Genomic DNA, 10,941 nt, shown 5'->3' with positions numbered 1-10,941 from the left:
AATGCGCCTGCGCCGCGCCCTCCTATTCCCCACCGCGCCTGCGCCCGCCCTCGTGGCCCCCAGCGTGCGTGTTTACGTCCCGCCGCGTCGGCGCACGGCCGCACCTGCGCCGCGACGCGCTTGCCCGGCCGCGCCTGCGCGCAGCCCGCCGGCGCAGAGCCTGGGACTCGGCTGGGCGCCGCGTCCCCGGGACCGGCCGGCTCCGTGGCGTTGGCAGGACGTCCGGCGCCCCGCGCCCCCGCTCCGGGGCTCGACTCCCGGCCCCGGGCGGACTTCCCGGCCCAGAGCTAGTGGGGGCCGCAGCTCAGCGAGAGGACAGCGGGTCCGGTGCGAGCCCGAGTCGAGGCGGGGCGGCTGTCGGTGTCCGCTCTTTGGAGCCGATGGGCTTGGGGGCGCGCGGACGACCGCCGCGGCGACGTGTGCGCGCGTTTCCCCTCAGTAGACACGCGGCAGGGCGGAGCGAGCCCCGCAGCGCCGAGGGCCGTCCCCGCTCCTTGCCGGCCCCCTCGGGTGAGCCCGCCGCCTCCCGCAGTCCCGGCCGCCGCACTTAGGGGTGTGTGGCGGGCTCCCCGGCGTGTGCGCCTCCCTGGCTTGTCTGAAGCTGCCCCAGAAAGCGCCTCCTGCTCTCCGCCCCACCCCTTCCCTAGCGGGGGTCATCCCCGAGGCCCCTGCGGGTCTTTTCCCCACACAGGGCTCTGCCGGTAGTGCCAGCGGTGCCCTCGTGCGTCCGTCCCTGCACATGCCGACAGCAGGGAGAAGGTGGTATCTGGAGGGTGGATCACAGGGCTCTCCAGCTGAGGGCGCGGGAGCCCACCCCTGGAGACCTAGCCGGGGTGGGGTGGGCTGGTTCTGCCCCCCCCCCCCCCCCCCGCCCAGCGTGTCAGACTCACTAGGTGGTCCCTGGCCTCCCTGAGATCCTGGCGAAGAGCTGGGTGGGAGCTCGAGGGGCCTCCTGGGCCGCCCAGAGCAGGTGCGGGCTCAGCGTGTGGACTCTTGCTCTCTTGGATGCACGGAGCTGGGAACCCCTGGTTGCCGTTCCCAGCACCCGTGCCGGTCAGAAACTGCGCTCGCCAGGCCAGGGATCAATCACGGCATCTTGCGTTTATTGGGAATCCGCCACGTTCTGTGGGAAATCAAAGAGTTTGGCAGCCTCTCAGAAGTCCGTGGCTTCCTTATCGGTTGTCTGGGGAGGGACAGTTTTGTGCTGAGGGGCCCGTCCTGCCTCTTGAGTGCAGTGTGCACAGCAGCGCGCACCTGTGAGCGGTGACCTAGGGCTCCACCCGTGTTCCTGGTTTGGGGACGTGCTTCAATCCTGTAAGCTGCAAACCCTGTGGAAAAGCCTTTCTGAAGGCTCTTGTGCCCCCGGATCTCTGGGCCGTGTTTGAAACTTTACGCGCAGCTGTAATTCTTGTACAATAAACGGGGTCTTTAAAAACAGGCCATTTCAGTAGCTTCCCCAGCTGGTGTAGGAAAGAGGCTGCACGGTCGTTGGGCTGTGGCAGTGAGGAGCAGCAGCTGTGGGCAGGACCCCGGACCTGGGCCCCCGCCTTGGCTGGCCCTCCTCTGTCCCAGGCCCTTTGCTTGCCAGCGGAGCAGCTGGGAGAAGCGTCGTAAGGCACGCGGTTCAGCTCTGAGGTCTGCGAAGGACTGGCACAGCGCGGGTGGGAGCAGAGTCCTCCTCCGGGCTTTGGGCCTGGCCCCGACCCCGCCGGGACACGTCCACCCTCCGCTGGTCCACTACAAGCCACTGGAGGAGTCAGCAGCCTCTGAACCCACCGCCCAGGTGACATCTTTGCCCTGGGGAAACCGGCTTCCGTGGGGGTGTCGCCGCAGTGTGAGGGCGTGGGAGCAGGCGGCCTGGCGGGGCGGCAGGCTGCATTCCACGCCGCCCTTCGCGTCAGCGGGCGGGGAGGTGCCCCCGTGCTGCTTTCCGGAGGGGAGAGCAGCAGGGCTAGGGGCCAGGGCCAGCGGGTCTTCCCCAGCCTCGGTGGGGCCGCAGGGGTGCAGCGTGGGGACCGTGGCCCCGTACGTGGAGTCTGTGTCTCCCTCCAGAGAGCGCGGGAGGTCCGTGAGCACCACGATCTGTCGGAAGCTACTGGCAAGCTGGTTGGGGGACGGTGCTCCCCGCCTGCTTATATTTCAGACTAATTAGCCACCATGTGCGGCCACTGGAATTGGTCCCACTGGTTGTTGGGGAAAAGACCTAAAATTCAGCAGCCTGAACCAACCGCAGCCCTGGCCGAGGAGCCAAGGCCTCCAAGGGAGATTGAGAGAATTCAGTTTTAGGTGTGCAGGCTGTGCGGGGTGGGGGTGGGTGGGGGTAGGTGGTGGGCACTGGGGGGCTGGAGGGCTAGGCCGCGACACCCCCTCCCCCCCCCCCCCCCCCCCCCCCGCCATGCCAGGTACTTGGTCAGCTGCAAGAGAGGGAGGGAGCAGCACCTTTGGTAGGTCACCCTGCGGGGGACGGACACCGTCCCCTCCTCTCGCCTCGTCCGTCCGTGGGTCTGCAGAAAAGCTGGGGTGGCCGGCGCTCCCCGCCGGGCGGATCTGCGCGTAGGGCTTGAGGTGCCGCCGTCCTCACGTACGTCTCCGTTCCGACAGAGGCAGGCCTGCTGCCCTCCCCGAGGACGCCGCACCTCTGCCTCTCGCCCAGACCTCACAGCCAGGAGCACGGCCAAAGAGCCCTGTTTGGTCACTTGTGTCCCCGGGAATGATGACGGGACCAGCGCCACCCCTCAGGACCCCGGGGTTGGCAGGCCAGAGAGCAAGTCAGGGCTGCAGAGCCCTGGCCCGGTTCTCATCCAGGATCAGCGGGGATGGGAACTCCCGGCCTTGCAGATACACCTCCAGAGCCTGGAAACAAGGACGTCATTATGTCCACACGTTCACCTCTGTCCCCAGGTGGGGTCCATATTCTGCCTTGAGCCCGTGTGGGGTAGGGCCAGACTCGCTCCCGGCACTAAGGGTCGGATGCCACTTGCAGACCCAGGCCCTCTTGAGCCCAGATCGTCTCAAAGGGTCCACGCCAGCATTCCTTCCTTGCAAGGCTCCCACAAAGCCTGGCTGGAACCCTAGCCTCTGGCCTCACCTGATATCCTCCTGGCCTCTCCTGGTCCTTGGAGGCCTCCTGATGCCTCACCCACCCTACGTCCTAGAAGGTCCTCTGTATCTGAAGAACTATTTGTCTCGTCGGTAACATCAGGCAGAGCTGTGACTTTCCGCCCCAGCATCCACCACTCCCCAGCCCTCCTCCCGATCATGCATCCCTACCCCAGAAAAGACCTGAACGAGCCAGTCAACTCTCACCTCTCCAGAGTAGGATACCAAAGGCGAGATCTCACAGATGGCAGGAGGCTCTCCGCTGCTGGGCAAGCTGTGGGAGCCCATGTGTCAGCACCTGCTCCAGGGTGTGTGCCCTGGGGCTGGCCTTGCCTGGCCCAGCTCCCATAGATCTTTTCTCAGCACCACTCCCTTTCACGGCACCCCCAGAGCCCTCGGCAAACTGCCCCCGACTTGAGTGATCAGCTCTGATCTGGGCTGGAAGACACCCCTCAGCCCTTCAGGTACCCCGCACAGGTCCCCCTGGGCAGCGCGATTTAGGTGGTGGCTCTGTCGTTTCCTTTTCCAGTCCCGGAACGTGACCTGCATTGCTGTTTTCTACACATCATGCCTAGCTCTTGGATTCAGAGCTTACAGATGAGTCAGGAAGGCTGGCAGCCACTCACCTTCCCCGAGGCCCTGAGCAGACCTTGAGGAGTTGGGCTCAAAGCTGCAGGCAGTCACTGTATGGCTGGGCCGGGTGCGTGGCCACCCATACTCAGCGTGGTGCTGGAGCCCAAGCTCCCAGCGCAGCTCAGACAGCAGTGGAGCCGGCAAGGGCCTGGGGTGGGGAGCTGGACCCTGACACCCTTGTCCTTTGAGGAGCGTGCTGACGGGCACACTCACCTGGGCAGCTCAGGGAGCCGCGCCCCACACGCGTCCAGAAAGTGGGCCCCTGCCTGCAGGGCCCAGCGGTAATGCTGCAGGAGCAGGGCGCACCGAGTCGTGGTGGGGTTGTCGCTAGCAGCCGAGGCAGCGTTCTTCAGAGGAGAAAACTCCTCCTCCCGAGACACTTCGAAGGCCACGAAGTTCCTGTGCGGACGACAGCTGGTGACCAGATGTCCTGACCCAGAGGCCCTGGTCCTGGGCAGGCAAAGCCTGCACCGGGCTCACAATGACTGAATGGTGGTCTGTTCCACGCAGGAGGCCCCACAGTCACTGCGTGTGTCTTCGTTTCTGAGATCCCTGGAGCTGCCTGATTCCCCCCCGCCAAACCCACAGACCCTGAGACCCCAGATTGAGGGCCAAGTCCCCTGGGAGTCCCCCAGCCACCGGCCCGGGAACAGCCTCCTAACCCCGGCCAGGAGCAGACGGAAGGCTCAGGAGTGGCAGGGGGGCCCCCAAAGCACAGCCCCAAGACTGCAACCGCTCCAGAGGTCACCATGCTCACACTGCAGGGGCAGTGTGAGCCCCCTTTCCTGCCCCCTTCTCCTGGAGCCCGCCTACAGCCCCTAGCCCCCCACTGCAAAGGTGCACCCCCACTGTCCCCCACAAGCCTCCACTTCCCAGCCCAACTAGGTCTCAGACCCCACCGCCAAAACAAGGAGAGGAGAGAAAGAAAAAAATGAACGACTTTTGCCACTAACTTAGCGAACGGGAACACATCAAACACAAACTTCTCCATCTTTATCCCATTTGGTTTTAGCGGCTTTACCAGATTTCCCTCCTCATCCACGTACGGGACCTTCTTCACAGCCACGTGTGGCTTCAGCAAGGGCTCAAACTCACTTGGGGGTGGGGGGGAGACAGGAGAACGAAAGAAGGAAAGACGCGGTTCAGACGGGACACCCCTGGGAGCCCCCTCCCCACCTCTCTGCACACCTGGCCAGGCAGGATGGGCCGACAGACGGACACCGCAGGGCACAGGAGCCCCGGGAGTGAGCCCTGTCTCTGGAAGGACACAGGCACCCTCTTACGCTCCCCAGCCCGCGAGAGAGACTGGCACCACTGGCCACATCCCCCCCCAGGTGAAATGGCAGCTGGCAAGTCGCAGGGCAGAGGTGGGGCCTGGGGCCACAGCCACCGTGTGGGGAGGAAGAGCAGGCCAACCGGGCCCCACAGCCTCATACCAGCTGCTAGAGGTCTGGTGGCGTTGGCCGACTTAAATGCACCCCAACCCAGGCTGGCCCCTGACCGCAGCCCCACTGGGCTCAGGCCAGCCTCCCTGGCCAGCACCCTTGGCCACCTGCTGAGCACACCTGACGACAGCCCGGAGGAAGCCTCGAGTGAAAAAGTGGTTGCAGATGTTGCCCAGATGGTAGAGGAGGCTCCCATCGGGCCCGCGAAGCCGTGCGGTCTCGGGGCTGATCTCGCTGTACTCCACCACCTGAGGGACTCCGTCCACCTGGCACACCACCCCCACGGGCTCCTCCGGGGACGCCTTTGCCACCACCTGCAGCCGAGGCAGAGACAGGAAAGGCTGGCGGGGGCGGGGCCGGGGCGGGGCGAGGCAGGCAGCCGGGCAGTGAGCGGGGAGGCTCACCTTGGCCCCACAGTCTGCGCCGCGCAGCACGCAAAAGCCGATGAAGACAGGGTCAGCCAGCCGCACGAGAATGTTGTCCACACAGTACACGTGCACAAACTCCACTCCCCGACGCTCCATGTCCTCTAGAATCTGGTGGTCCGACAGTGCGCGGTACAGCCCTCCGTTGCCATCTGCCAAGGGAGAAAGGGACCAGTCCCCGGGGCTTCAGCCATCCAGTCCAGAGCCTGCTGGAGGCAGGAGAGGCCCCTGGGACTGGACCTTGTACCTGAGGCAGCTCTGTGTCACTATCCAAGTAGCCCTATGGCTGTGTCATGCGACACATGGGAATCAAGGCCCAGAGAGAGGAGGCCAGTCGCCCAGGACCACACAGCCTTCTAGCATAACGTTCTGGCCTGGCCGCCCGCAGCCCTCCTGACCTCCGATTAGCTCCTTGTTCTAGAGCAGGCAGCGCTTCCCTGACTCAGGGGCGGGGCATACCTGGGGCCATGGCAACCTTGTCTTTCTTCTCCAGGATGGCCCTGCCATCAAAGGTCACAGCAGGCAGCATGCGCTGCTCAAACATGATCACGTTGTTGGGGTCCAGGTGGAAGAAGTCGTGCTCCTTGAAGAACCTGGCGGTGGGCTCCAGCGTGAACTCACTTGTCATGATGTACCTGCGAGGAGAGGCAGGGCTGAGCAGGCCCTTGGAAGGGCCCGTCCGCTCGGGGATCCAGGGCTCCCGTAGGGGCTGGCCTCGGAGTCCCGGCTGGGGCTGGGCGTTGGGGGTTGGGACTCGAGTCTTGGTGTGGGGCAGGGCTGATGCTGCGTGGGCAGGGGGATCATTCTGGGGACAAGGCGAGGAGGGAAAGGCACACCAGGGTATGGCGCACTGGGTCCCGCTGCGCTCGCCGGCCAGCTGCTCCACCCGCCGAATCCGTTCTGCCTGCAGCTGGTACAGGCTCTTCCGGCTGGGCAGCCCCACCTGATACATGCCCTTGGGGTAGGTCACGCCTAGGCGCGTGCCCTGCCCACCAGCCAGCAGCAGCACAGCCACCTTGCTCAGGGCGATCTGGTGGAAACCTGGGGGCAGAGGGTGCCGTGAGGGGACTCCTGGGACCTGCCATATAACCACCCCCTCACTTCAGAGCAAGCCAGACGTGTGCCCAGGGCTCTAAAACTTCCGAGAGCCACAGAACAGAGATCTCCAAATAACGTTCCGACTTCACGTGGGCCAGGGCCCCATCCAAATCTGACCTTGTCCAGACCCATCAGAGGTCCTGATGATGTCCTCCAGGGCTTATTCCCAGCCTGGGTCCTTCAGAGGGAACACCAGGTCAGACTGGTCAGAGCAGTCTGGTGGGGGCCCTGGGCAGGCTTCCCTCCAGGAGCACCTGCCTCACCCGTAAGGCCAAGAAGCCAAGAGTGCACCCGGGGCCAGCGCGGTTGTGAAACGGAGCGTGTACAAATGTGCAAGGGGTTCCCTGCTGTCAGTACGCTTGTGGCCCGGGGCAGCTGACCATCCAGGTGTGCGCCTGCACAAAGCTCTCGCTCGAGGGGGAAGCCGCCTGAGGGCGGCTGCCCCCTTCGCAGCTTTTGGAGCCCTACACCTGAGTCGCGAGCTGGTGTGCGAACGGAGACCCCACAAAGGAACGAGGCGCGCCAGACTCCTCCAAGTACAAGCTCTCCTGTCACCCCACTTTGGGCAAGGCCCCCTGCGCCGGCCAGGCCCACCCCGACCGGGGACCCCCGCCCCGACCCGCCTACCTTCCTCCTCCCAGAGCCGCCGCGTCTCAGGGTCGCACCGGCTCGCGCTGCCCACGCGCTCAGGGGGCAGGGGCCGCAGGCGCGCGGCCAGGCCGGGCTCCGGGCCCGGGGGGCACGCGCGGGCCGCAGCCGCGCGCCGGCAGTGCTCGCGCAGCGCCTCGGGCTCCAGCGCCTCCAGCTCGGCCAGGAGCGCGGCGCGCGGCCCCGGAGCCAGCTCGGCGCAGAAGCGCAGCAGGTGTTCCTGGCCCGCGCGCTGCAGCCGGGCGCGCACGTCCCGCTCCGAAGCCATGTCGCCGCGGTCGGCCGCGTCGGCACTCGTGACTCGCGCGCTCCTACCGGCGTCACGGGACCCGGCGGGCGGTGGCGACCCCCGGAGGGGCGGGGGCCAGGGCGCCACGCCCCCGACCCCGCCTCCGAGTGCCCCCTCCCTCCTCCGGCCCCGCCCCTCCTCCAGGGGCCGCCTTCCCTCTCCCGCCTGACTCCGCCCCTATCCGCTCGGCGCCGGACGCTGAGGGGCCGAGTCAGAGGGCTAGCGACGCCCGAGGCGTCGGGGCTGGGGGGGGGGGGGGCCGGGGGGGCCCCGGGGGGGGGGGGGGCCGGGGGGGCCCCGAGTCGGGAAACCCCTGATCCCCCGCGCGTGAGGGCGGACTTCAGTTCTAACGTACCCCCCTCTGGACCCCACAGCCCTGAGGGTCAGGGCACCCGACGTTGAGACTGTGTTCGCCTTGACCAAGACCCCTGGCGTCTGGGCTGGGGAGGATAGAGCCGGATCGTCTGTAGGGTCGGCTGTCCGGCTGCCGCCAAGGCCTCCCTAGAGGGCCACCCAGCACCCGCGGGGGGCTTCCTCCTTCACACCCTTCGTCCTTCGCATTGCCACGTAACCAGAACCGCTCAGGTTCGCTCTTCGCCCTGCCGCATTATCTTAACTATGACTTTAAAATATTTTCCTATTATTAAAATAGAGATCTTGATGTCTATAAACTCCCTTGTGAAAAATAATAATGAGAGTAGCTTGGGCCATTTGGGGACAAAGCTTCCAGAAAAAAAGTTTTTATTAAATCTTAAAGTAAAACAAATTCAAATGGCATTCGGGGACCCGAAATGAGAAGTGACCTCTCCTCCAGACCTGCCCCAGCTAACCCCTGTTAAGGCTGTTACATCCACACGACTCCTGAAACAGAATGCTACGGGCACCAGTGACAGTCACAGCAAAGTTTATTACAATGAGAGGCAAGGCCGACCGATCCGGACCAACACTGTTGATAAGAGTGCGCCGGGAACAGCCGGGGTACAGAGTTTTTATAGCCTATCACGTCGTTTTATCATTACCTGGGAACAGAACAAAGAAACAATTTTCAGATGAGTTAGAAACAGTTGCCTAATGAGGTGTTTATTTTAGACTTTCTGCCTCTAAGTTGCAACCAGTGGATCTCCTTGACCCTGCCTCTGATGCTCTTTTCTTTGAACTTTCGTTTCCTTAATTGGTGAAGCCTAATTTACAAGAGTATGAGGCTGTTATTTTTCAAGCTGAGAGTTAGCCCTACACTACAATTTAACCCTTACAAGGCAATTGTGTCTCCGTGCAGGCAGGTTCTGTACGTAGAAACTCCCACATGTTCCTTTCTTGGGTTAGGAAGGAGAGCTTCACAGCCCCCTGGGGGTGCACTCTAAATTCTGGTGGACTTTTCAAGGATGGCCTTAGGCCTGCCTCAGGACCTTTGCACTCGCTGTTCCTCCTACCTGGACCACTCTTTCCCAGAGACTTCCTGCCACACTCTGCCAGGTCTCTGCTCCTGTGTCACCTCCTTGGGGAGACCATCCCAGCTCATGTTGGCTCAGACAGCACCTTCCCATCCATCTCTGTTCCTTCCTGCCTTTCTGTGTTCTTTGCTGCCCGACTCCCCTCAGAAAGGAAACTCCACAACAGCTGGATGTAGTTTGGTTCACTGCTGTGCCCCCTCACTCTAGATGAATGCCCAGCACACAGGAGGAACTCAAGAAATGTTTGTTGGGTGAATGAGTGTTGAATCCCACATCTAGCACAGTGACTGGGCCACAGCAAGTGTTCAGGGAGTGCTCTCTGAATGAATGAATGAATGAATGAATGAATGGTCTGCTCCAATAGTTTGTGGCAGTTGAAGGGCAGTTTGGGGCAGATGTTGGAGGTGTGCATGGGAGGTAAGGAACCAAGGAGCAGAGTAGGTCCCACTCCAGGCCAGAGTCTAGGGGAACCCTTACCCCCTGCACATGTGCCCTTGAAGGCAGTGTCACGTGAACTCAGGGCTCATCTCAGTCAGAGTGACCCCCAAATCTCACTTCAAGGTGGGGGTGGGGCTGAGATCGGGAGGGTTTGGACAATTGAGGCTGTGTAGCCAGAGGCACCTAAAGCGCCAGAAGAAGGAGAGCTGACCCACCCGGGCAGACAGGTGGGAGTGCCAGCGAGGCAGGGGTGTACAGCCTCCTGGACCACCTGCCAAAGGCAGGCTTTTGGCCGAGGTCCCTGGTGGTTACTGCAGGAATAGAGACCAGAGAATCGCCAGAACTGGGCAGCTACCTGTCCTTGACTCCATGCTGCGTTAGGCAGGGGACAAAGGGGCCCAGTCCCCCTGTCCACCTCCAAGGAGCTCCAAGCTGGCACAGTGAGAACATAATCACAACGGGGATGGGCCCCTTAAAAAGTACAGGGGCCACAGGGGACCCGCCTGGCTCGGGGCTCTGGGAAGCCCTCCGGGGGAGATAGCAACACTGAAAGGTACAGAGCTAGGAAAGTGTCGGGCCAGGCTAGAGAGGAGGAAGCGGTCAGAATTCAGGACAGGAAGTACACGAGGGCCACGCCTTAGTCCCACACCCAGAGCTGGGACAGACTCCAGTTTTTTTTTTTTGTTTTTTTTGTTTTTATTTTTTTCTTTTTTTTTTTCTTTTTTTTCTTTTTTTTTTTTTTTTTTTTCAGTTTTTTCTCTACCTTCCTCCAGTGCCTAGCCAGAGAAGCCCACCGGGAGGCCGGCAGGCCAAAGGCCAGTGGGGACTTCCTCCTCCATGGCTCCTGATACGCTGAGCAGGCCTTACTTTCTCTGCACAGTGGACTCAGGCTCACAGTGGCCCTGGCCTGGGTGCTGCTGGCCACGCTGTCCTGCTGTCCTGAGGTGTAGCAGCATCGCTTGCTGCCGCTGGCCGCTGGCCTCCACATCCACACAACACCCCACCACCACCACCACGGAGCTGTCCCTGGGCCTCCCCATCCCACCCAAGGGTGGCGTTTCCACTGTGACCTCCAGGATGAGGCTTCCCATGTGCTGGTCACCCACTAAGCCTCCACTGTGGGCCAGGCTGAAGCCCGGCCTTGGGGTGGACCTGTCCTGCTTCCAGAAAGCACAGGGAAGGACCCATGGGGAGAGAAACACAAGAGCTAGGAGAAAGCAGCCTTATGCTTTGAAGGTCAGGACATCTAACCAGACTTCCAAGGGCGGGTCAGGTACCTGAGTGGGGTTTCAAAGGATGCACAGTGATTGGCCAGGAGCAGACAGGGAAACATGTTCCTGGCGGGACAGCTACCATGTGCAAGGGCCCAGAGGTGAGAGAACGCTGGGCACCCTAAGGATGGGGGATGGGGCAGG

General features: G+C 62.8%; 1 protein-coding gene across 2 annotated transcripts; it reads right to left on the bottom strand.

Annotated features, from left to right (window-relative positions):
• Window positions 1-2,043: 2,043 nt before the first annotated feature.
• Window positions 2,044-7,689, bottom strand: UAP1L1 (UDP-N-acetylglucosamine pyrophosphorylase 1 like 1). Of its 2 annotated transcripts, XR_014136009.1 has the most exons (10): window positions 7,328-7,689; window positions 6,439-6,643; window positions 6,062-6,237; window positions 5,582-5,754; window positions 5,298-5,491; window positions 4,686-4,826; window positions 3,946-4,131; window positions 3,307-3,373; window positions 2,440-2,853; window positions 2,044-2,183 (listed from the first exon to the last, which is right to left on the bottom strand). XR_014136009.1 is itself a non-coding variant. In XM_081791043.1 (9 exons), the coding sequence occupies exons 1-9, from the start codon at window positions 7,614-7,616 to the stop codon at window positions 2,770-2,772; spliced, it is 1,515 nt and encodes a 504-aa protein (XP_081647169.1). In that variant the 5' UTR covers window positions 7,617-7,689; the 3' UTR covers window positions 2,044-2,769. The 2 variants fall into 2 exon arrangements, 1 of the variants encoding a protein (XP_081647169.1); XM_081791043.1 differs by having other exon boundaries at window positions 2,044-2,853.
• Window positions 7,690-10,941: the final 3,252 nt, after the last annotated feature.

The sequence above is a fragment of the Panthera onca genome, chromosome D4 (assembly GCF_046562875.1).
Source record: "Panthera onca isolate mPanOnc1 chromosome D4, mPanOnc1 haplotype 2, whole genome shotgun sequence".
Classification (NCBI taxonomy): Eukaryota; Metazoa; Chordata; class Mammalia; order Carnivora; family Felidae; genus Panthera; species Panthera onca.
Note: the sequence above shows the minus strand (reverse complement) of the source record. Positions and strands in the feature narration are given on the sequence as shown.

What these genes read in the sequence shown, in the direction of transcription:
- UAP1L1 (XM_081791043.1), bottom strand. Translation starts at nt 7,616, where the DNA reads ATGGCTTCGGAGCGGGACGTGCGCGCCCGGCTGCAGCGCGCGGGCCAG. An exon ending in ACCCAGTGCGCCATACCCTG is followed by an intron (nt 6,238 to 6,438) that starts GTGTGCCTTTCC and finishes CTCTCCTCGCAG; the next exon opens with GTACATCATGACAAGTGAGT. An exon ending in GATGTGTTCCCGTTCGCTAA is followed by an intron (nt 4,132 to 4,685) that starts GTTAGTGGCAAA and finishes TCGTCCGCACAG; the next exon opens with GAACTTCGTGGCCTTCGAAG.